This window comes from Schistocerca nitens, chromosome 5, assembly GCF_023898315.1.
Source record: "Schistocerca nitens isolate TAMUIC-IGC-003100 chromosome 5, iqSchNite1.1, whole genome shotgun sequence".
In the NCBI taxonomy this organism is placed as follows: Eukaryota; Metazoa; Arthropoda; class Insecta; order Orthoptera; family Acrididae; genus Schistocerca; species Schistocerca nitens.
In genome coordinates, this window is record NC_064618.1 from 254,947,358 (window position 1) to 254,970,898 (window position 23,541).

A 23,541-nucleotide genomic window follows, 5' to 3' on the forward strand; every position below is an offset into this window, starting at 1 on the left:
GTTGATGATTTTTCGAAACTCGATAAGAACTTCTGCCTTCTGCCAAATCTATAGTACACTGTTTAGGAACTATCTTGCACTTTTAAGGTTTTCATTTCAACCACCCTCATGATAGGTTACAAAAGATTAAATAGTGAATTACAGCCGCAACAGAAAATCACAAGACATAGCGGATAGGAAAATAAATTATTCGTCAAACGAAACACAAACGAAGAAAGAGCTGGAATCCCATTTATTTCCATAGTAAAGGTTTTAGTACATGTATATTTGAAACCTAAGATAAAAGGACCAGCGACTGAAACACTGCAACTCCTCACGAACATGACAGCAGACAGGTCGCCCTCATCAGTCGACACTAAGCTTCTTAAAGGAGCCTGCAGCTCCGTAGACGTCCTGAGCAAGCTTGCTGTCTGGTGGTCTCTTCGTTTCGTCCGAAATGTAATTATCCTGCTCCAGGAACCAGTCCCGCATGTCGTAAGCTTTGCTGAAGAGCTGATCTGAAATGGACAATACCTGCACTTTAGTGTCTAACACGTTTTTTCACCAAAAATTCTGCAGATTATCTTTTCTATGTGATGTGTTCAACGTGTTCCAAAATTCCTCAATGAGAATGAAGTTTGCCTTCACAGGATGTCCGCGCCTAGTTCCCGATTTGTTCAAATTTGTGGTGTGTGCAGGGCTTAGCTAGAAATGAAAGTGACAGAAGTGAGAGCTCCAGATGGCCAAGCGTCTGGAAAAAAAATTGTAACTTTGGCTTGGGTCGGATGAGGAATGGGCCGTTTATATTAGCGTAGTTCCCAGGCAGCAGTTGGCGCAGCAGAAAAGATACAAAATAGTAATGCGAGAGTCGTGGAGTAAAGGACCCATGCGTAAACTTTTTTTCTCATTTTAGTGTCAGTTTTTACGTTACTTAACTGAAAATAAACTGAAGTAATGATGAGTATGTTGTACTTCAAAATTGTTAAATACTTCCTTGGCCACTTGTTGACAAACTGCTTATAGGCTTCTGTCTCGGGTTCTTCGGCCGACGTTCATCTAATGATATTACTGACGTTTCGCCAGCAGGAGTGGCTGGCATTATCAAAGCTTCGCCCTCCATTGCCGGTGGTGAACTGGAGCCGAGATCGCGGCCGCAGACTATATGTACGTGGCTCGCCAACGTCCGAGCGCATCTCCGGGGTAATTTCCGGTGCGGTTCTCCTCTTGCTACCTGCGACGGTCGTTCGCTGCAGGTGGAGAAATCGGCCGTGGCAGAGCACGCACTGAGTGAGACCGACCACGTAATGAAACTCGCCGACACGGAAGTTCTGGCTGTAGAGAAGCACTATCAGACGCGCTTGTTCAGAGAAGCTGTAGAAATACAAAACAACGCGAACAGCTTCAACAAGAAAGAGGAAAGGCTTAAGGTAAACGGATACTGGCTTCCCGTACTGCAGCGAACGACCGTCGCAAGCAGCAAGAGGAGAACCGCACCGGAAATGACCGCGGAGAAGCCCTCGGACGTTGGCGCGCCAGGTACATATAGTCTGTGGCCGCGAGCTCGGCTCCAGTTCATCACCGGCAATGGAGGGTTAAGCTTTGATAATGCCAGACACTCGTGCTGGCGAAACGTCAGTAAAATCATTAGATGAACGTCGGCTGAAGACCCCGAGACAGAAGCCAATAAGCAGTATGTTGTATTTGTTGATATTTTCAGAATAAGCGTGAAAACAAAAGGTGAAGGATAATCTGGGATTGGAGAAAAGTTTCCAGGACGGACTGTAAGGCGTACACGAGAGTTTTGTATACAAAACTAGAAATGTTTTTTACTTTACAGCTGATATTTTCGTCGTGTTGGTGTAATACTCATCGTAAAAACAGGGCATCAGAAATTTTCTCGGCGTGTTGCACATGTTATAAACGCCGAATTTCTACAATTATGTGATTGTTTTAAAATTTATATGGGAAAATGTTTTACATTCGTAAAAAGTTCTGTCTCATCGCAGTCTGGCACCGAACCCCGCTTAACGCAACTTTTCGCCAAACATTGGCGAAGGTGGCTAGTGGTGTGAAATCGAAAGAATTTCTATCAATCTTCTCGCGATGTAAGAATCATTTTGTAGCTTTTCTTTACGTGACTATAAACATCGTGGGTTGTACGAGCAGAGTGAATTTCAGGCGGAATCAATTAATACTGCACGATGGCAGTCCTTACCCATCTTGAAAGATCTATTCGTATAATCGTGAATTTGTTTTGTCCTGAACGTAGGCCGTCATTACATCAATCACAGAGTTTCTGAATAAGGCTATTTTAAGTCTCCCAGATTTTGATGAAGTAACGACGACATTTCTGTATTTTCCTGCGTAACCATCCACTGTTTTCTTTAATTCTGGCTCAGATGAGCCATTACCGTGTTGTTGGTAGAAGAAGATCGTTGAAAATAATTTTCAAATGGTTCAAATGGCTCTGAGTACTATGGGACTTAACTTTTGAGGTGATCAGTCCCCTAGTACATAGAAAAACCTAACTAACCTAAAGACATCACACACATCCATGCCCGAGGCAGGATTCTAACCTGCGACCTTAGCGGTCGCGCGGTTCCAGACTATAGCGCCTAGAACCGCTCGGCCACCCTGGCCGGACAATAATTTTCCAGAAAGAATTATATCATATTGCACTGTATGCGAATGTGTCAATTTGTTCACATCTCGTCGTCCCACGAGCATTGCTTTATCCTCTGGATGGTGGATAACTAAATTTATGGTTGAACGTCCCGTCGACATGGACGTCCTTAGAGACGGAGCATAAGCTCGGTTTTTGTCAAGCATGTGAAAGGAAATCGGCCGTGATCTTTCGAAGGACCCCTCCTGGCATTTACCTGAAGCGATTTAGTGAAATCACGGAAACCGCGAGTCAGAATGGTCGGAAGCGACTTCTAACCGTTTTCTCCCGACTGTGAGTGCAGTGTGCTAACCACTGCACCACCTTGGTTGGTGCCTCTTGATGGTCCAGGGTTCGGTTATAAGTCACAAAAAGTAAAGACAACTTACGGGTGTAAATATGTTTTACACGTGAAATTAGAAAGAGTATTTTGCTTAATGCTGACGAGTGGGAACTCTCGATTTACCTGTTTACCATGGCACTGTATTTGCAATCCCTTCTGGAAAGCCGGCCGCTACGGTCGCAGGTTCGAATCCTGCCTCGGGCATGGATGTGTGTGATGTCCTTAGGTTAGGTTAGGTTTAACTAGTTCTAAGTTCTAGGGGACTGATGACCTAAGAAGTTAAGTCCCATAGTGCACAGAGCCATGTGAACCCCTTGAACCTTCTGGAAAAGTTGTCTGCAGAGTCCTCGAGGACGCTATAAACAGCTACAATCCTTTCTTGGAAATTTATTTGCAACCGTAGATTTTCTTTTGTCTTTTCCATTGAAGCCTTTTATGAAAGTATTAATAAACACATTATACTGAGCTCTATTTCGGTTTTATTTGCAGTGTAAGTAACGTAAAGATTGGAAATGTTTCCGAATAAAAACTCGACTCCCAGGCTGTCGTTCTGAATACACTCCTGGAAATTGAAATAAGAACACCGTGAATTCATTGTCCCAGGAAGGGGAAACTTTATTGACACATTCCTGGGGTCAGATACATCACATGATCACACTGACAGAACCACAGGCACATAGACACAGGCAACAGAGCATGCACAATGTCGGCACTAGTACAGTGTATATCCACCTTTCGCAGCAATGCAGGCTGCTATTCTCCCATGGAGACGATCGTAGAGATGCTGGATGTAGTCCTGTGGAATGGCTTGCCATGCCATTTCCACCTGGTGCCTCAGTTGGACCAGCGTTCGTGCTGGACGTGCAGACCGCGTGAGACGACGCTTCACCCAGTCCCAAACATGCTCAATGGGGGACAGATCCGGAGATCTTGCTGGCCAGGGTAGTTGACTTACACCTTCTAGAGCACGTTGGGTGGCACCGGATACATGCGGACGTGCATTGTCCTGTTGGAACAGCAAGTTCCGTTGCCGGTCTAGGAATGGTAGAACGATGGGTTCGATGACGGTTTGGATGTACTGTGCACTATTCAGTGTCCCCTCGACGATCACCAGTGGTGTACGGCCAGTGTAGGAGATCGCTCCCCACACCATGATGCCGGGTGTTGGCCCTGTGTGCCTCGGTCGTATGCAGTCCTGATTGTGGCGCTCACCTGCACGGCGCCAAACACGCATACGACCATCATTGGCACCAAGGCAGAAGCGACTCTCATCGCTGAAGACGACACGTCTCCATTCGTCCCTCCATTCACGCCTGTCGCGACACCACTGGAGGCGGGCTGCACGATGTCGGGGCGTGAGCGGAAGACGGCCTAACGGTGTGCGGGACCGTAGCCCAGCTTCATGGAGACGGTTGCGAATGGTCCTCGCCGATACCCCAGGAGCAACAGTGTCCCTAATTTGCTGGGAAGTGGCGGTGCGCTCCCCTACGGCACTGCGTAGGATCCTACGGTCTTGGCGTGCATCCGTGCGTCGCTGCGGTCCGGTCCCAGGTCGACGGGCACGTGCACCTTCCGCCGACCACTGGCGACAACATCGATGTACTGTGGAGACCTCACGCCCCACGTGTTGAGCAATTCGGCGGTACGTCCACCCGGCCTCCCGCATGTCCACTATACGCCCTCGCTCAAAGTCCGTCAACTGCACATACGGTTCACGTCCACGCTGTCGCGGCATGCTACCAGTGTTAAAGACTGCGATGGAGCACCGTATGCCACGGCAAACTGGCTGACACTGACGGCGGCGGTGCACAAATGCTGCGCAGCTAGCGCCATTCGACGGCCAACACCGCGGTTCCTGGTGTGTCCGCTGTGCCGTGCGTGTGATCATTGCTTGTACAGCCCTCTCGCAGTGTCCGGAGCAAGTATGGTGGGTCTGACACACCGGTGTCAATGTGTTCTTTTTTCCATTTCCAGGAGTGTATTTTCCTCTGCGCCACCCCGCCAGGAAACTTTGCATCAGTTTGCATCATAAATAATTCGTACCCCCGCTAAAAATGTTATTATCTTTTCTACACGCTAGGCTATCTGGAGCTCTCATTTTCGTCACTTTGATTTCTGGTCAAACGCAGCATGTACCATAGATTTGGAAGAAATCAGTGATAACGAGTAGACGCGGCCTCCTTGAGTGATCAGTAAATCTGACATTAGAGTCTCCTGTGTGCTAGTGGACAGGGATAAGAAATGTAGACGGAAACTCTCTAATCTCGGTAGATTAACGAATCTCGACAAAGTACGAGCTTCGGCTGTGAATTGCGTGCTTTCACTGTTTTGCAAGTTTGATAGGAATCGGTCATTTCGGTAACAGTGATACATTCTTATGCTTCTTCTCAAGGGAGAACGGAGAAATATCTTTAGCAGTTGAAGATTCTGATGTAAGCCTCTATGGGCTCAGTCAAGTTGTACCATTTTTGAATATTCTATCACTTGTCTGGTATTCGTCAGGGACAGCAATATTTCTTTTCTTCTTCCGATAATCGAACAGCAATTTTCTGCCTTGTCCTGTGGAAATCTCAATATCTCTGAAAAGTATAATTTAATTTGCACCTTAATTACCTCCATTGCTCCATCTAGTACGCTCTAGTACATGAAAGTTATATATTCCTGTTTTAGCACATGTCCAATCATCTTGGCCATTTTTTGTTAATATTTTCCATATACTCTTGCTACCCAAATTCTGTGGAGAACCTCTGCGTTTCTTATCAGTCCTCTTGGTTTTTGGCTCCCATCTACAGCACCACATTGTTTGTTTTTTCCTATGTTCCTATAGTGTATCATTCGCTTCCGTACAATACCGAATTCAAAAAATTTCTTTCTCGGACTTTAAACTAGAAGACATCTTTGGGCTAGGAGCACTGTCTTTGCCTTTGGTCGTCCGCTGCTTATATCCTCCTTGCTTTGTCCACGTTGCGTTTTATTGCTTCAAAAGTCTGCTGCACCGCCCACACTTTTTATGCTAAATTGGTCGGTGATTTCATTTCAGTAGTTCATTAACAAATTCGACTTTCTTTGGTTCACTCTCAGTTTACGTTCTTGTTCAGTATATAGAGTATCCCATTCAACAGATTCTACAGTTACTTGTCTTTTTCACGCAGGCCAACACCGTCGTCAGCGAATCTTATCACTGATGGCTTTTCACTGGGACTTTTAATGCCTGTTCTGCCATTTACATACTTATTCTATGAACTGATGGAACAAGACGGAAGAGAGAAAGATTGCATCCTAGTCTTACTCTCTTTTTAACTCAATCTTTTCTCTTTCGGTTTTTCACGCATCTTGTACCCTCTATATTGAGCCATGCTGCTTCTGAAGCCGTCCGTGATTACGGAAGTGTTGTCGATCTAGGATTTTGTGCACGAACTCAGTTATGACCCAGAAATTTTCGACGCGATACATGTCGGGTGATCTGGGTGGCCAAGTAATTCCCTCGAATCGTACAGAATGTTCTTCGAACCAGTCGCGAACAGTTGTGTCCCAGTGACATGACTGTCATAAGTGAAGATTCCATCGCTGAGTGGTTACAAATGGTCTTCAGGTAGCCGAACATAACCATTTATAGTCAAGTATCGGTTCAGTTGGACTAGAAAACCTAGTGCATTCTGTGTAAACGCAGTCCACATCATTATGGAGCCACTACGAGCTTACACAGTGCCTTGTTGACAACTTGAGTCCATGGCTTCCTGGGGTCCGCGCCACGCTCGAACCCTACCATCGGCTCTTACCAACTGAAGTAGGGACTCATCTGACCAAGACACGGTTTCTCAGTAGTCTACGGTCAAACCGATACGGTCTCGAGCCCAGGAGAGGCGCTGCAGGTGATGTCGTAGTATTAGGAAAGGCACTAGCATCGGTCATCTGCTGCCATACGTCGTACGTCCCACATTTTTTGCAGCGTTTATTTCACGCAGTGTTGCTTGTCTGTTAGCAATGACAACTCTACGCAAACGCCGCAGCCCTCCGTCGTTAAGTGAAGGCCGATGGCCACTGCGGTGAGAGGCAGTGCCTCAAATTTAGTATTCTCGGTACACTCTTGACTCTGTGGGTCTCGGAATATTGAATTTCCTAACTATGTTCGAACTGAAGTGTCCCATTCGTCTAGTTCCATCCTGCTTTTAATCTGTTAATTCCATCAGCCGGCCATAATCACGTCGGACATATTTTCACATGAGTCACCTATGTTCAAATGACAGCTTCACCAATGCTCTGCTCTTTTATACTTTGTGTACGCGGAACTCCCGCCAACTGTCTCCTCTCATATCGCTATCCCATGACTTTTGTCATCTCAGTGTATTACTTCAAATGTCTATTACATCGCCCACAATTTTCATTCTAAGATGGTCGGTGATTTCATTTCTATAGTTCTTTAATAAATTCGTCTTTCTTTGGTTTCGTCTTGACTCATATTCTTGTTCAGTATACAGTTCATACCATTCAACAGATCCTATAATTATGTCTCTTTTTGACAGAAGCCAGAACCGTCATCAGCAAATCTTACCAATGATACGGTATCACGAAAATTTCAATGCCAGTGCTAAAACTTCCATTTATTTACTTATACGATGAACAGGTGGGACAGGATGGAATAGAGAAAGGCTGCATCCCTGTTGTGCGCTTTTTTTAACGCAATCATTTCTCTCTCGGTTTTACATTGACCCTGTGTCCTCCTTGGTACCTCCTCATAACATATCTTACCCGCTTCTCCCTTAAGCGTACATCTATTGTTCTCAGAGTTTCATAGACATACTACCATTTTAGATACTTGAATCCTTCTTCTACTCTAACAAAACCTATGAAAGTATTTTAGTTTTTCAAAATGGTTTCTTCCATTTTCAAGAATAATATCAGAAATATCCCCTTAGCACATTAACCTGCCCCAAAACTAAAATAATCGCCGTATAATAGTCCTAGAATTCTTCTGTGCCTCATTGAGGTAAGCAGGTTGGATGTATTAGCTGTCAGGCTGATTGTGGGAGGGTTATCTGCTCTACCGGACAACTGTGAGCAGCTTAATTTGGTAAGTACATAAATTTATGCCAAAAGGCCCGTTTCTTTTGTTCCTGACTGGCACAGATTGTCTGGCGGAGCAGAAAACGTCTATAGTTAAATGTCCGTTATCTGCCACGGAACTGATCGATTTTTTCGAGACCTGTCGAAGTACGGATACACAGCTGAAAGTCGTAAATAGAGGTGCAGTGCCACGTGACCAGCAGTAGTAATTCAAGAAGTATAGTGCACTTCTTGTGAGATTCCTACAATTTAGAAAATCATAGAACACTAAGAGATATTAATTGAAGTAGAATATCTATTCCATCATTGTCTGACATTCTGTGATACATTGCGATTACAGTTTTACAATAACTATACGCAGTCGCCAAAACTAAACTTTATATATGGAATGTACGAGGGTCGCCTAGAAAGTAATGCACCACATTTTTTCCTTCAACAACTCTTTAGTGAACGTAATGAGAATTACACAGACGAAAGAATGATGTTTTATCTACACTCCCTATTTTTCCACGTAATCTCTATCCCATTTTATGGCCTTTCTCCAGCGCGAAACAAGGGCGTGTAGGCCCTCTCGGTACCATTTCTTGTCCTGGTGGCGGAGCAAGTGCTTCACTTTGTGAATCACGTCCTCATCGTCCTCAAAATGTCTTCTACGAATTGCATCTTTTAATGACCCAAAGAAATGGAAGTACTCAACTCGCTGCAACATGTGAGGTGTGACAGTCGCGCCGGCCGGTGTGGCCGTGCGGTTAAAGGCGCTTCAGTCTGGAACCGCGTGACCGCTACGGTCGCAGGTTCGAATCCTGCCTCGGGCATGGATGTGTGTGATGTCCTTAGGTTAGTTAGGTTTAAGTAGTTCTAAGTTCTAGGGGACTGATGACCACAGATGTTAAGTCCCATAGTGCTCAGAGCCATTTTTTTTTGTGACAGTCGTCGATGGTCTCCCCGACCGCTGCAAATCGTGGAACTCCGCCGAACCGTCTTGTGACGACCTCACCATCCGTACTCAGCGGCTAACTAACTGTACTTCTGTGGACAGTGTCAACAGCAGATGCTCCATAGACATTACACAAACGTTTGTGAATAATCCCCATAGTTTCTTTCTCTGCAGTGAGAAATTCAATGACGGCACTTTGCTTCTAAAATACATCACCTACAGACGCCTTTTCGAAACTGTCCTGCATCTACGCTATCTTTCGGAAGTGACGGAAACTTGGCGCGCTCACACAGAAGACTTCAAATAATACACTCCTGGAATTGGAAAAAAGAACACATTGACACCGGTGTGTCAGACCCACCATACTTGCTCCGGACACTGCGAGAGGGCTGTACAAGCAATGATCACAAGCACGGCACAGCGGACACACCAGGAACCGCGGTGTTGGCCGTCGAATGGCGCTAGCTGCGCAGCATTTGTGCACCGCCGCCGTCAGTGTCAGCCAGTTTGCCGTGGCATACGGAGCTCCATCGCAGTCTTTAACACTGGTAGCATGCCGCGACAGCGTGGACGTCAACCGTATGTGCAGTTGACGGACTTTGAGCGAGGGCGTATAGTGGGCATGCGGGAGGCCGGGTGGACGTACCGCCGAATTGCTCAACACGTGGGGCGTGAGGTCTCCACAGTACATCGATGTTGTCGCCAGTGGTCGGCGGAAGGTGCACGTGCCCGTCGACCTGAGACCGGACCGCAGCGACGCACGGATGCACACCAAGACCGTAGGATCCTACGCAGTGCCGTAGGGGACCGCACCGCCACTTCCCAGCAAATTAGGGACACTGTTGCTCCTGGGGTATCGGCGAGGACCATTCGCAACCGTCTCCATGAAGCTGGGCTACGGTCCCGCACACCGTTAGGCCGTCTTCCGCTAACGCCCCAACATCGTGCAGCCCGCCTCCAGTGGTGTCGCGACAGGCGTGATGGAGGGACGAATGGAGACGTGTCGTCTTCAGCGATGAGAGTCGCTTCTGCCTTGGTGCCAATGATGGTCGTGTGCGTGTTTGGCGCCGTGCAGGTGAGCGCCACAATCAGGACTGCATACGACCGAGGCACACAGGGCCAACACCCGGCATCATGGTGTGGGGAGCGATCTCCTACACTGGCCGTACACCACTGGTGATCGTCGAGGGGGCACTGAATAGTGCACGGTACATCCAAACCGTCATCGAACCCATCGTTCTACCATTCCTAGACCGGCAAGGGAACTTGCTGTTCCAACAGGACAATGCACGTCCGCATGTATCCCGTGCCACCCAACGTGCTCTAGAAGGTGTAAGTCAACTACCCTGGCCAGCAAGATCTCCGGATCTGTCCCCCATTGAGCATGTTTGGGACTGGATGAAGCGTCGTCTCACGCGGTCTGCACGTCCAGCACGAACGCTGGTCCAACTGAGGCGCCAGGTGGAAATGGCATGGCAAGCCGTTCCACAGGACTACATCCAGCATCTCTACGATCGTCTCCATGGGAGAATAGCAGCCTGCATTGCTGCGAAAGGTGGATATACACTGTACTAGTGCCGACATTGTGCATGCTCTGCTGCCTGTGTCTATGTGCCTGTGGTTCTGTCAGTGTGATCATGTGATGTATCTGACCCCAGGAATGTGTCAATAAATTTCCCCCTTCCTGGGACAATGAATTCACGGTGTTCTTATTTCAATTTCCAGGAGTGTACATATGTAACGTTTCGCATTCGTAGCATTGTTTTCGGCTCAGAAAAAAAAATGCGTTGCATTACTTTCTGGGCAACCGTCTTATATGCATTTGCGAATACGGACAACTATCAGCTGTATAATGGAATGAAAACAGCGAAAATTGGTGCCACACCGAGACTCTAATCCGATCCGGCACAAATTTTCATTGTCGTTATTCCACTGTACAGCTGCTGGTTATCCAAATTCGAAAATACGAATATATTTCATAACGGCTGTAGGCGCTGCAGTGCCTGTTCCTTCGGACATGCATTCATGTACTTCTGAACAGCAAAAAGATTGCAATATCGTATAACCTTAACTTTGGTTCCAGTGTTACATAACTGAGTGTGGCCGCAAAGGAAAACGTGGAGCCAGCCGTGTTCTAGATTCTGATCGATTTGCAACACCACGAAGAAAGCATCTGAAATGTGTAAGGCCCTTACTATAAGTTTGCACTCGGCACAGGTCTAAAGGGCAAACAATCGATAGTGTCGGGTCGCGAGAGCGAGTGAGAGTTGAGTCAGTGAGTTCCCAGGTTGCGGGTCGAGCGGGTGGAGGCCTGTTGATGTGATAAAAGGCTTACCGACAAAGGGAGTGGCCATCGCCGTGGTTTAACCCCTTTGTGTTAGAATAATACGGGAAAGTGAAAAAGTTTAATTACGAGAGTGATCAGTGATATTTCTGTGCCGATATTTGTGGTTTTGCGTCTACCGCGCCGGCATCATTTGGATTGCAGTGTTGGATTGCAGTGTTGGATTACAGTGATTGAAATTGCGTGTGACGATTATGAATAACGAAGAAGCCTGTGCTGAGATTAGCCGTAATTAAACATGTATGACAAAGGCAGTGGCTGTCTCCCTTTTCTTGTGTTTTTGAGACGAATATAGGTCTTGATTAGTGAAGCTGTGTTGCTGTTCTTCTTGCCACCAGACATTTCATTATTATAGCATTTTAGAAGGACAAAAATGGAATGTAACAACTCCGCGGCAGTCCATTCCGATTGCCAGCCCCATTAGGTACACGGTCACATCAATTAATTATTATTTGGGCTGCTATTCAGATCCCGATCGAGCGGGATACATAAATCGGAGGTGTTACAAATGGCATATTACGTATAAATTAGTAAAATTACAAACTGTTACATAATATGCACGGAGTGGACTTCGAATAACACGAACCAATTTTAGAGGATGTTCAGGTGGCTTGATTACTTGATGTAAGGAAGACTTAATTTTTAGTGCTTTGCTGATTAATTTGATTTAGATGTTGCAAATGACCGTGACAGTGAATTACAATATTAAACATTAGTCAACCATATGTTACGTTCTGACAGCTGAACTCGTAACGTAATGAGTACGGGAACAGGAAAGAAACTGGCAGCCTTACATTAGTGGCTCTATCACCGAGCATCGTTGGAATATCTTTCAAGCTGAGATCCGATTTGCGCTATGATAGTACTAAGTGAGACGAGTAACTTACAGCTGAACTTCTCCAGAGGCCCAGCCGTGCCGCCCAGCTCTTCTGGAATATATTCGCGAGCCACGTGCTCAAACAGTGTCGTGGAACCGGGCAGGTGGGTGTGGATCTGAAACACACCAAAGGCACTGCTTGCAAGGCGATGACCACATCCCTATGGTTAATTTTTTTAAAGGAATTTACTGATGCAAGTTTATGTAAATCTTTTCTCCATCTCTGTTTATCACGTAGTTATAATAACTCGTGTGTTGACGGCAAAAATCTTGTGTTTCCGTGGAAAAATAAGTACGTGCATGTGAAACAGGTAAAAATACCATCAGTGAAGAAAATATTTGCTTTAACGGTTCTCAAACGGTAGAAAACCAGACTACACCATCTGAAACAACAGTCAGCTGGACACTGTATGTTTCATACGAGATAAGAGCTCAAAGTAACTGACAGTGTTATGTGAGACAGAGTAATAAATAAAAAGCTCTTAAGCTAGCGCTGAAAGATGGATAAATTAAGTAAAAGTAAACAAAGTACTTCTAGGAAAATGCCGAAGTTCTTTCCAATATAGGATTGCAAGTGAGGAAAGTAAGAAGAGAAATACTGTTCTCAATACGAAAGAAATTGAATGATGCATGATGGATGATCAAAGAAAACCGCTCAGATTTGGACATCTGAGCACCGTCGGGTTTCCAGCCGACTATATTTTTCAGGATTTTGTATTCGCCTTTTGTTTTTATCCTTGAATAGAAGCCCCTGTTTATCAACATGATACAGGATCACAGTTACAAGTGAATTCACGTAAGGCACAGTGTGAGATGAAGGCATGTGAATGACGTCAAACTGCAGCTCACCGGGTGCTGTGCCAGTGTCGTCAGGGATGGGATAAGAGAGTGGAATGAATTGAGGCTCAGTTTTCTTAAAGTTCTGAAATCTTGTGCAGACCTCGTCCTCCAGACTGCGCAGCTTATACCTAACGTCAGCACAAAGACGCAGCCACTTTGATTTCCTAATGAAGGGAAATCACAGAAATGACCTCCACCTGTTAGTCTTGCCAATATGTCTTGGTTTGCTTTGAATGGCTTTACTTGCTTCTACATCTCATGAGCAAGCAATTCCTTTCCCTACAATTTCACATTCGCTTCATTCAGCTCATCAGATATATCAACTGCGAACATCATATCGTATCTCCTCATTCACATCATATTTCAGTAACAAAATCATGATATATCTGCTTCGTGTCCAGAAAGAAGAGGATTTCATTCTGCAACACCCATGCGTTCTGGCAACTAGCCCATGTTCTACCACCTCACAATGCTTTGTTTAGCTACATATTCATGCTCTACCTCCACAACGCCAAAAAATGTTTGAATTGCCGATGGTTCAGTACCTTTGCTCTGATTGTGATAAGACCACAACAAGATCTACCGAATGCTTCACGTCTACTGCAGCTTACAAAGGTTTCTCTGGTGCAAAATGCTATGAAAAAACAAGATGTGAGTGTCTGAGTATTCTGCTTGTGACCTGTTTTCAAAAGCTTACCATAGCCACATTCTTCCAATTGAAAGTTCTGGCCCAATCTGTTGTAACTCTTGCCATTTTGTTTTAGGGCAAACCACTTTTCTCCCCTCAATTAACACCATACTCTGGCAATTTCCAATAAGTATTTGTATCTTTCATTGGTTATAGACCAAGTAATTACAGCTGGCCGTAGTGGCCGTGCTGTTCTAGGCGCTACAGTCTGGAACCGAGCGACCGCTACGGTCGTAGGTTCGAATCCTGCCTCGGGCATGGATGTCTGTGATGTCCTTAGGTTGGTTAGGTTTAATTAGTTCTAAGTTCTAGGCGACTGATGACCTCAGAAGTTAAGTCGCATAGTGCTCAGAGCCATTTGAACCAAGTAATTACATTGTGATGACGAAAATTTCAGTAAGTTCAGGCTGTGGGAGTTCGTCACTAATTCTATGAATGTATCGTGCTACAGACACTACTGACAGAGAAGTCTTTTCAGATTTGGTCATGACTTCAGGACGTAACATGCTTGCACACTATACCAAAGACTCATTAATAAACTCTTAATCTGAAAAAGGCACGTTGCGTTTGGGAGGATTATAGGCTACAATGAAACTTGCTTCCGTCGCCCTGTTTTGAAATGTTGATAGCATTGCAGACAATATTTTTTTATTCTTCAGCTTTTTCACACACCCCGCGGCTTTTATTTTGATTTCTTCCTTGGTAAACGTTTTCTGTCAAATTCGTCAAACTTGGTTTCGCAACGTCGTTTCAGATTGTACTCCTTAAATACGGCAATAAACAATCTCAAAGAAATATCTTTGTCCATTCTTTAATAAAATCACGACAGTCATAACTGATTTTACGTTTTCCCGGCGCTTTCACAGTGTCACTGAAGTTGGAAATTTATATCTTTACTGTTGGAAGAAAAAAATGTAAATAAGCCGTATCAGTTCCAGGAACTTCCAAGTTTGATGAACACTGTGACTATCTGGAGTGGTGCTTAACAGCGACCTGTAATGCAGTCCGGGTAAGGATACAATTCTAAACTGGTAATAGAAACAACACTATTGCATCAGGAGGCTAAGAACTACTGCCGGCTATTGTGTAAATGTCTAAGCTGATAGACTGGTAGCAGTCCCATAAACAATGAACGGAGTACAGCGAAACTGTCAAGAGCTTTTGGTACTATTTACGTTGACTACAATATACTCTTAAAAATTCTGAAGGCATCAGGGATTAATACTGGAAGCGAAGGATAATTATAAACGTGTACAGAAACAAGACTGAAGCTTCTAAGAGTCGAAAGACATAAAATTGTAGTAGTAGTAGTTCAGAAGCGAGTGATACGGAGTAGCAGCCCATCACAGATGCTGTTCAATATGTACATTGAGCAAGGAAACGAAGGAGAAACTGGAAAAGCGAATTAAAGTCCAGGGTGATGAAATAAAAACTTGGAGGTCTTCCAATGACATTTCTGGTCTGGAAGTTCAGTTGAACTGAATTCATAGTGTTTTGAACAGTGGTTGTAAGATGTTGCCCAATAAAAGTAAAACAACGGCAATGCAATGTACGTGAATTAAATTAGGCGATGTGGAGACAATTACGAGTAGGTTAAGAAATGATACATGAAAAGTACTGAGCGAGTCTTGCTATATTGGCAACAAAAAACTACGGCCGAAATAGAGGAGTATTTCAGATATGAAATAGGAGGAAAAGCGTATCTTGAAAGGGTAAGTTATGTGGAGTGTCGCCTTGTCAGGAAGTGAAACGCTGACGATTACGAGTTCAGACAAGAAAACAGTAAAGGCTTTTTAACTGTATTGCTACAGATGAATACTGAAGATAACATGGGTACATCGGTTACTAACACGTGGTACTGAATCGAACTGGGAGAAAGGACCTATACGTCACAATTTGACCAAAGAACAGGCATCAAGGAATTGCACATTTGGCAACGAAGAGAAAAAAGCTGATGAGAGACGCCGAGTCTTAATTATGGTAAGCAATTTCAAATGGCAGTACGTTGCAGTAGTTTCTTTACGCTGAGACGAAGGAACTTACGCAAAGTGATGAGGATGTAGCACTGCAGCAAACCAGTCTTCGGACTGAAGACCACAACAAGAACAACAGTACAAACTGAGGCTCTTAAAATAGTACTTTGACTACGCCCACTTGATAACAAATACGGAAGAAAGTAAATCATTATAGATTGGAAAGAAGTGACTGATAGAATCTTAAAGGAGTGCTGGCCATAATCCGAAAACAAGTTCCGCACTGCCGTCTAATGTAGAGAATAAGAGCCACCTGTGGGATTGGTTGGAAAAATTTTTAGCATTTAATTCTCAACGATCGGAAATGTTCAGGTGTAAAAGCGACTTTGGGCGTATCCGAAGGAAGTTTTATAAAATCATTAGTTTTCATAATATACAGGATGTATCACAGTTAAGCCGACAATCAAATGGCTCTGAGCACTATGGGACTTAACATCTGAGGTCATCAGTCCCCTAGAACCTAGAACTACTTAAACCTAACTAACCTAAAGACAACACACACATCCATGTCCCGCCGGCAGCGGTGGTCTCGCGGTTCTAGGCGCGCAGTCCGGAACCGTGCGACTGCTACGGTCGCAGGTTCGAATCCTGCCTCGGGCATGGATGTGTGTGATGTCCTTAGGTTAGTTAGGTTTAAGTAGTTCTAAGTTCTAGGGGACTAATGACCATAGCAGTTGAGTTCCATAGTGCTCAGAGCCATTTGAACCATCCATGTCCGAGGCAGGATTCGAACCTGCGACCGTAGCGGTCGCGCGGTTTCTGATTGTAGCGCCTAGAACCGCTCGGCCACTGCGACCGGCAAGCCGACAGTCTTCCACGGGATGTAGAATGTGGCTTGCGGAACAAAATTAACATCGTGTCTGGAAACCTCATCCAACGATGCTACCGAGCGCAGAAGTTACCGTCTTCTGCCCCTGCCACCATGCCACCCCTCGCAGCCTCATCCGTCCACTCCCCTACGGCAACAGCCGTGACGTTGTACTTGAACACACCGTGGGCAGATCGAGACCTGTGATATTTGATATTTAGTGACTGCGATTATTTGCCACGATTGCCAGTGGAGCAGATGCGATGCTCCGTGGCCGTAGGGGCTGACCGTGTCGCACACAGGCTTCTACAAAAATCTTGACTGCTAATGTCATCAGTCCCTAAGCTTACACACTACTTAACCTAAATTATCCTAAGGACAAACACACACACCCATGCCCGAGGGAGGACTCGAACCTCCGCCGGGACCAGCCGCACAGTCCATGACTGCAGCGCCATAGACCGCTCGGCTAATCTCGCGCGACCAGGCTTCTACCCACAGTGTACTTCATCCCGGAAATCTCTGTACACTCTCTGATTTTTGCAGTGAAGCATACGGGGTGTAACAGACAGAGAACGACAGCGTCGAGATCGCGGTTGTGAACGTCGACGTACGCAGCACCATCGCCATCTGCGCCACTGGAGTGGGCGGCAATCGACCACGTTACATGAGTAACGGTAGATTGTCTGAGACATCGGCGGCAAGGTGCGACCAACCTCGCACGCAGCATGTAACCGTTGACTCCACATGGTTTTAGCGCATCAGGTCATTCAGATGGCCCCACAGGAAGAAGTCCATCAGGATGAGGTCAGGCGACCTAGGCAGTCACGTTACAGTGCCACCTCGACGAATCCAGCGATCCCCAAACATCCCTCTGAACTGGGTTCTGGTAGCTCGAATGAAATGTATGGGTTCCCCAGCGGAGCCACGTAAGTCGCCAGACTGCAAATGTCACCTCCTCCAGTAATTCCGGCAGCGCTTCCAAGATGAACGTGGTAAAACTGACGCCTGTGAATCGAGGGGGCCAATCAAGTAATTGTGGACCATGCCACACTATAAATTGCTGGTGAACCTTTCCTGACGAGGCTATGGAGGCTCTCACAACTGCCGTCCAAGACGCAATGACTGACGCCATTCCATTTACAACACCAAGACAACACTCGACGGCCCTGCCCCAGGAAATCCTGGGCCTTATCTCAATGAGGAACCGCCTCAGGAGATACTGGCAGCGTACCAGGCGCTCGTTCTATAAACTGCACGTCAACAGACTCCAGGGCATAATACGGAATAAAATACAAACATTCAGAAACGAGCAATGGGGACAGAAACTCGCTGGGCTGGATACCACACGTCCTGGCGTGTGGCAGCTGGCCAGACGCTTCATCAGGGAGAAACATTACATTCCCACGTTACAAGGACCAGACGGCCCAGCCTACTCCGCAACGGAGAAGGCAGAGCTTATGGCCACAACACTTGCAGCGTCTTTCATGCCGAATCTGGTTCCTTCAGACCCAGCATTCACACTTGAAACGGACCAGGAGGTTACACGACTTATAGCCCAGCCCTCGCGCAACAAAATAAGACGTACTAGCACAAATGAAATCACATGGGCTATCGAGCACACCAACGCTAGAAAAGCCCCTGGGCCTGATGGCATTCAAAACCGTGTCCTCCAGGAGTTCACGGATAAAGCCGTAGAATACCTCACACACTTAACGAATGCCATCCTGACACACCAACACTTCCCTGACTTTTGGAAGGCGGCCAAGGTCCTGATGTTAAGGAAGCCAGGGAAAGACCACTCCCTCTCACAAAATTACCGACCCATCAGTCTGCTGTGCTCGCTCAGCAAGATTGTTGAGAAGGTAATACTAAAACGTATCACTAGGCATTGCATCGCCAACGACACCCTAAGACCGGAGCAATTCGGCTTTAGGAATCACCACTCGACAACACAACAACTCCTCCGCGTAGTCGAACATATAACACACGGCTACAACATGAACAAAGCCACAGGGGCCGTGTTCCTAGACATCGAAAAGGCTTTCGATCGTCTCTGGCACAACGGACTCATACGCAAACTAAGCGAAGCTGGTTTCCCGGACGGACTCGTACGTCTCATACACTCATATCTCACGAACAGATGTTTCAACACTAACGTGCAGGACAAACAATCAACACAACACGATATCCACGCTGGAGTACCCCAAGGAAGCTTCCTAGGGCCCATCTTGTTTAACCTGTACATTAATGACTTCCCAGCGACACAAAACACGACGTTAGCCGTCTACGCGGATGACACAGTCATCCTCGCGCAAGACTGGAAACCGTCGAACATCAATTCACGAATACAGACAGCACTCAGAACAGCCTAGCCTTGGCTGGAGCGATGGCGTATTAAAGTAAACGTCGACAAGTGCGAAGCAGTTCTGTTCACACGCTGACCGAAACTACTCCGCAAACACCAACACTGTAGACCAATAACACTACATACACGCCCAATACGTTTCCGAGAGAAAGTCAGGTACCTTGGTGTCTGGCTGGGCCGGAAACTTACATGGGGGGACCACATCGAATACGTTGCCAACCGAGCGCACGCGAGGCTCAAACAGCTCTACCCAATGCTCAACAGGGAAAGCACACTAAATAGGAGGGTGTCGAGATCCATATACATGATTAGACCTCTGATGACGTACGCAGCTCCCGTCTGGGGATATGCAGCTCCTACACGATTGCGCCGCCTGCAGCTCATACAGAACAAGGTGCTACGAATCATTAGCAACGCTCCACGCTACACACGCACCGTGGATCTTCACCATGAATACCGCCTTGATACCCTCAAGGAAGTATTCAAAAAACACGCCACATGACTGTACAGGAACTCGAGACACTCGAACAATCCTTTCATCCTCACTCTGGGAAACTACGATCACAACCATAGGTGGAAGCACAAGCGGCCAAAGACACTGCTAGCTAGGGCATAGCCACCTATGGTAAACTAACATACGCAAACAGCGACAAACGTCGGTAAGCCCCCGCATATCAGCAACACTGATCGGCAACTACCAGCTGCTATTAGAGCCGACCAACAGGCCGCAGTAGGGACACCGACGAGCTCGCCCACAGACGCACGAACAATCTGCCAACATTCCCTCACACTGTACTTCTGGTATATGACCTATGGGACACAAGATCGATAACAAACCTAACTGTTGCAGGTTGCTGACGCTGAACGAGGACTTTGTACCAGCACCCAGCGCCAGCCGACGAGCAGCACAAACGCACAACGTCAAGGTATCGACATGCACGATACCCACTACTAACAAAGCCTATACTTGCACAACCTATCGCAGGCAGCAAGACAACCGCTACTGCTCTTACCACCCGACCTAACTATCGCAGAGGTTTTTTTCCCTTGGCTCTTGCCTTGGCACTTTTTCCCTCTGCCCTTAAAACCGCTACCCTTCGACAGATTTCGACCAATCCATCTCCAGATGAGCGCGTATTAATGGTTAATCTTAACCAGACGTACGCAAACATCGCAGTACCCACATCCTGCGACACCTCACTTTAGTGAATACTAACCCCTATGCAGAGATGGCAGTAGACCTTTTGTGTTGGCCATCATGCCGGTGTGGGCGTGGAGGGGCTCCACCTCTATCTAAAAAAAAAAAAAAAAATCCTGATGAGCTTGTCCGTGTGTGGCAAGGTGTTTGCCTCCGTCCACACCTAGAAACTGTGGGCGTTGTACACACCATCACAGGTGAAGGATGCGTCGTCCGTGCAGAACACATATGCAGCGTAATATGGCTGCCTGGCACAACACTGCAGCAACTAATGCCCGAACTCCATGCGTGGAGCAAAATAGTTGGGCAGTGGCACCTTTGTGTTCTGTAAATGGAATGGATATCTTCCCTCCTAATGGAGCACCCATCAGACCGCTGAGTGGGACTTTGCGTTGCCACAGCACAGGTGCTTATGGAAGAATCTGCGTCGAACCTCTGTAGTACATCTTCCACAGATCGTGGCATACGTATGTTTCACATGTGACCTCTGTCGCGTCGACGGCCTGTGAAACCTCCCGTTTCACCCAGATGTCAATGAATGGCTGCAATGTGGGATAGTGCGGCTGACGCCTTTTGGGATTCGTCGCCATATGCAAAATGCTTGTCGCCCGCTCGGTCTCGGTGAACGTCTCCATGATGCGGTACACTAGAATGCGACGAACAGCAAATGAGCACTGTGTTTCTGCAGCATGTGTTTATCTTTCCCCTCTGCTGCTAATGCCCTTAGCGGTCTCTACGATGTTGGAGTGACAGGCGTGGCTGCGTTCAGCGCCATCTAATGTCCAGACTGATTACAGGTGCAATGCTAGCCATCTGTTCCCATACAACGTCACGCCTACGTCACGCCTGCTGCAGGAGGGGAGGCCTAGTGGCAGACGTTGGCGCCTACGTCTTCGATGTTATATATCGTCGTTGGATGATGTTACTGGACACGGGTTGTTATTCTCTTGTTGTTCCTCAAGACAGCTGGTACATCCCATCTGTGGGGTCCTGCACACTTTTCTCGTGTAGGGTGCGTAAAGGATGCTATACAATATTAAATCAAATACCATTAGTAGGTTTTATTACAAATAAGGAGAACGGCAATACTTAACTTCTATTTACAATGGTGTCGCAGGAGATGGGCGACATACAACAAAGTTAGAGTCGTTTGCCATACACAGTGTTCATGCAAGTTTGTCATACAGTTTGTGGATCACTAATAACTGCTATCTTAGCTTTCTCCGCTAGGCCTGTCCGTATACTGTCCGAATACTCAGCCAATACTGAGCGACCAAGGGTGGCAGGAGTGGTGCTTGTGTTATCCTATTGTGGAGGTCCCTCCCGTCGAAGTGTGGTCCTAATCAACGCACCACTGGCCGACGTCGTTTCACCGCCTTCTCTTGCGTTCCTCGTCTTCGTTCCAACGCTTGTGGTTACGTCAGATCACTCTCGAAGTTTTTTCAGTCCAATTTAGAAACACCCTGTCTATAAACGGCCTAGTGGATAAGGTCAAAAGTTCGACGAGTCTTTTCACGGATGCTGTTGTTGTATAGAGAAAAGTCGCAACGCTATAAAACCGTAGTGAAATGCAGCAAGACCCGCAGTGAATCGATGCTAGTGGCAGGGATTATCGGCTGACTTGCAACATAAAGGACGCAGGGAGAAATACCCAAAGGCGTACGCAAGTTAAATGATTACAGCAATCACTGGAAGTAATCAAGTTCAAAAAACATGTACGAGTATACGTACAGAACAATTTAAGGTGGAACAAGCTCATAAAACTAATCGTAGTCAAGGCAGTTACTGGACTGAGATTTACTGAAATAATTCTTGTAAAATGTAATCCACTGACAAATGAGGTACCCTACAAAACTCTGGTACAACCAATACTTAAATACTGCTTTGTTGTCTGTGTTCTGTACCAAATGAGATTGATGGAGGCAACAGAGAAGATCCACAGAAAAGCAGCGCTTTTCGTTTCATGTTCATTAAGTAAGTTCAAAAGCGTTACGAAGATGTTGATATGACTCCAGTGGAAGTCGCTCCAGCAGAGGAGTTTTGCATCGCTGTGTGCTTTACTGTTGAAGTTTCAGGAGTGTACGACCTCCTGTACAAAAGAATACTATATTTGGTGCAGCCACAAAAATTTCAAATATCTTCCCTGTCAATACCACAGGCACAGGAGAATAGGGTAATAGACAAGCGAGATTCCAGTAATTAAGGATCACTCACGGAACAGGAGAGAATGTGGCAACTACTTAACACCGTGAATGAAATGAGCGTACGAAACAGTAAATTAACACAATGAGGCAGAAAGATAATGATGGTGGCTGTCCAAAGTGTCACAAGAAGACTTACGCAGGACACAACAGTAATGATTCACAATACAGACATGGCAGAAAGAGCATCTGAAAAGTGAAGATGTGAAATCCTGAAGCGACCAAGAGAGCTAACCAAATGAGAAAGGCAGGCGCCTGATGTCATTGCCACTCCACCATAGCAGATCACACGAGCCTGTCCTCCATCAATACTACTACACTACTGGCCATTAAAATTTTTACTCCAAGAAGATAATGCAGATGATAAACGGGTATTCATTGGACAAATATATTATACTAGAATTGACATGTGATTACATTTCCACGCAATTTGGGTGCATAGATCCTGAGAAATCAGTGTCCAGAACAACAGCCTCTGGCCGTAATAACGGCCTTGATACGCCTGGGCATTTACTGAAACAGAGCTTGGATGGCGTGTACAGGTACAGCTGCCCATGCAGCTTCATACGCGATACCACAGTTCACCAAGAGTAGTGACTGCCGTATTGTGATGAGCCAGTTGCTCGCCCACCATTGACCAGACGTTTTCAGTTGGTGCGAGATCTGGAGAAAGTGCTCGCCAGGGCAGCAGTTGAACATTTTCTGTATCCAGAAAGGCCTCTACAGGACCTGCAACATGCGGTCGTGCATTATCCTGCTGAAATCTAGGGTTTAACAGGGATCGAATGAAATGCAGAGCCACAGTACGTAACACATCTGAAATGTAACGTCCACTGTTCAAACTGCCCTCAATGCGAACAAAAGTAACCGAGACGTGTAACCAATGGCACCCCATACCATCACGCCGGGTGATACGCCAGGATGGCGATGATGAATACACGCTTCCAATGTGCGTTCACCACAATGTCACCAAACACGGATGCGACCATCATGATGCTGTAAACAGAACCTGGATTCATCCGAAAAAGTTAGGTTTTTTCATTCGTGCACCCAGGTTCGTCCATCGCAGGTGCTCTTTTCTGTGATACAGCGTGAAGGGTAACCGCAGCCATGGTCTCCGAGCTGATAGACCATGCTGCTGCAAACGTCGTCGAACTGTTCGTGCAGATGGTTGTTGTCTTGCAAACGTCCTGATCTGC

General features: G+C 46.3%; 1 protein-coding gene across 2 annotated transcripts in view; it reads right to left on the reverse strand.

Annotated features, from left to right (window-relative positions):
• Window positions 1-233: 233 nt before the first annotated feature.
• Window positions 234-23,541, reverse strand: part of LOC126259915 (retinol-binding protein pinta-like) — a 175,906-nt gene continuing 152,598 nt past the window's right edge. For both annotated transcript variants that reach the window (XM_049957006.1, XM_049957007.1), the window contains exons 6-7: window positions 12,217-12,322; window positions 234-497 (exon numbers count right to left, since the gene is read on the reverse strand). In XM_049957006.1, coding sequence (XP_049812963.1) covers window positions 346-497; window positions 12,217-12,322 — 258 coding nt within the window. In that variant the 3' untranslated portion in view covers window positions 234-345. The remainder of the gene's footprint in view (window positions 498-12,216; window positions 12,323-23,541) is intronic.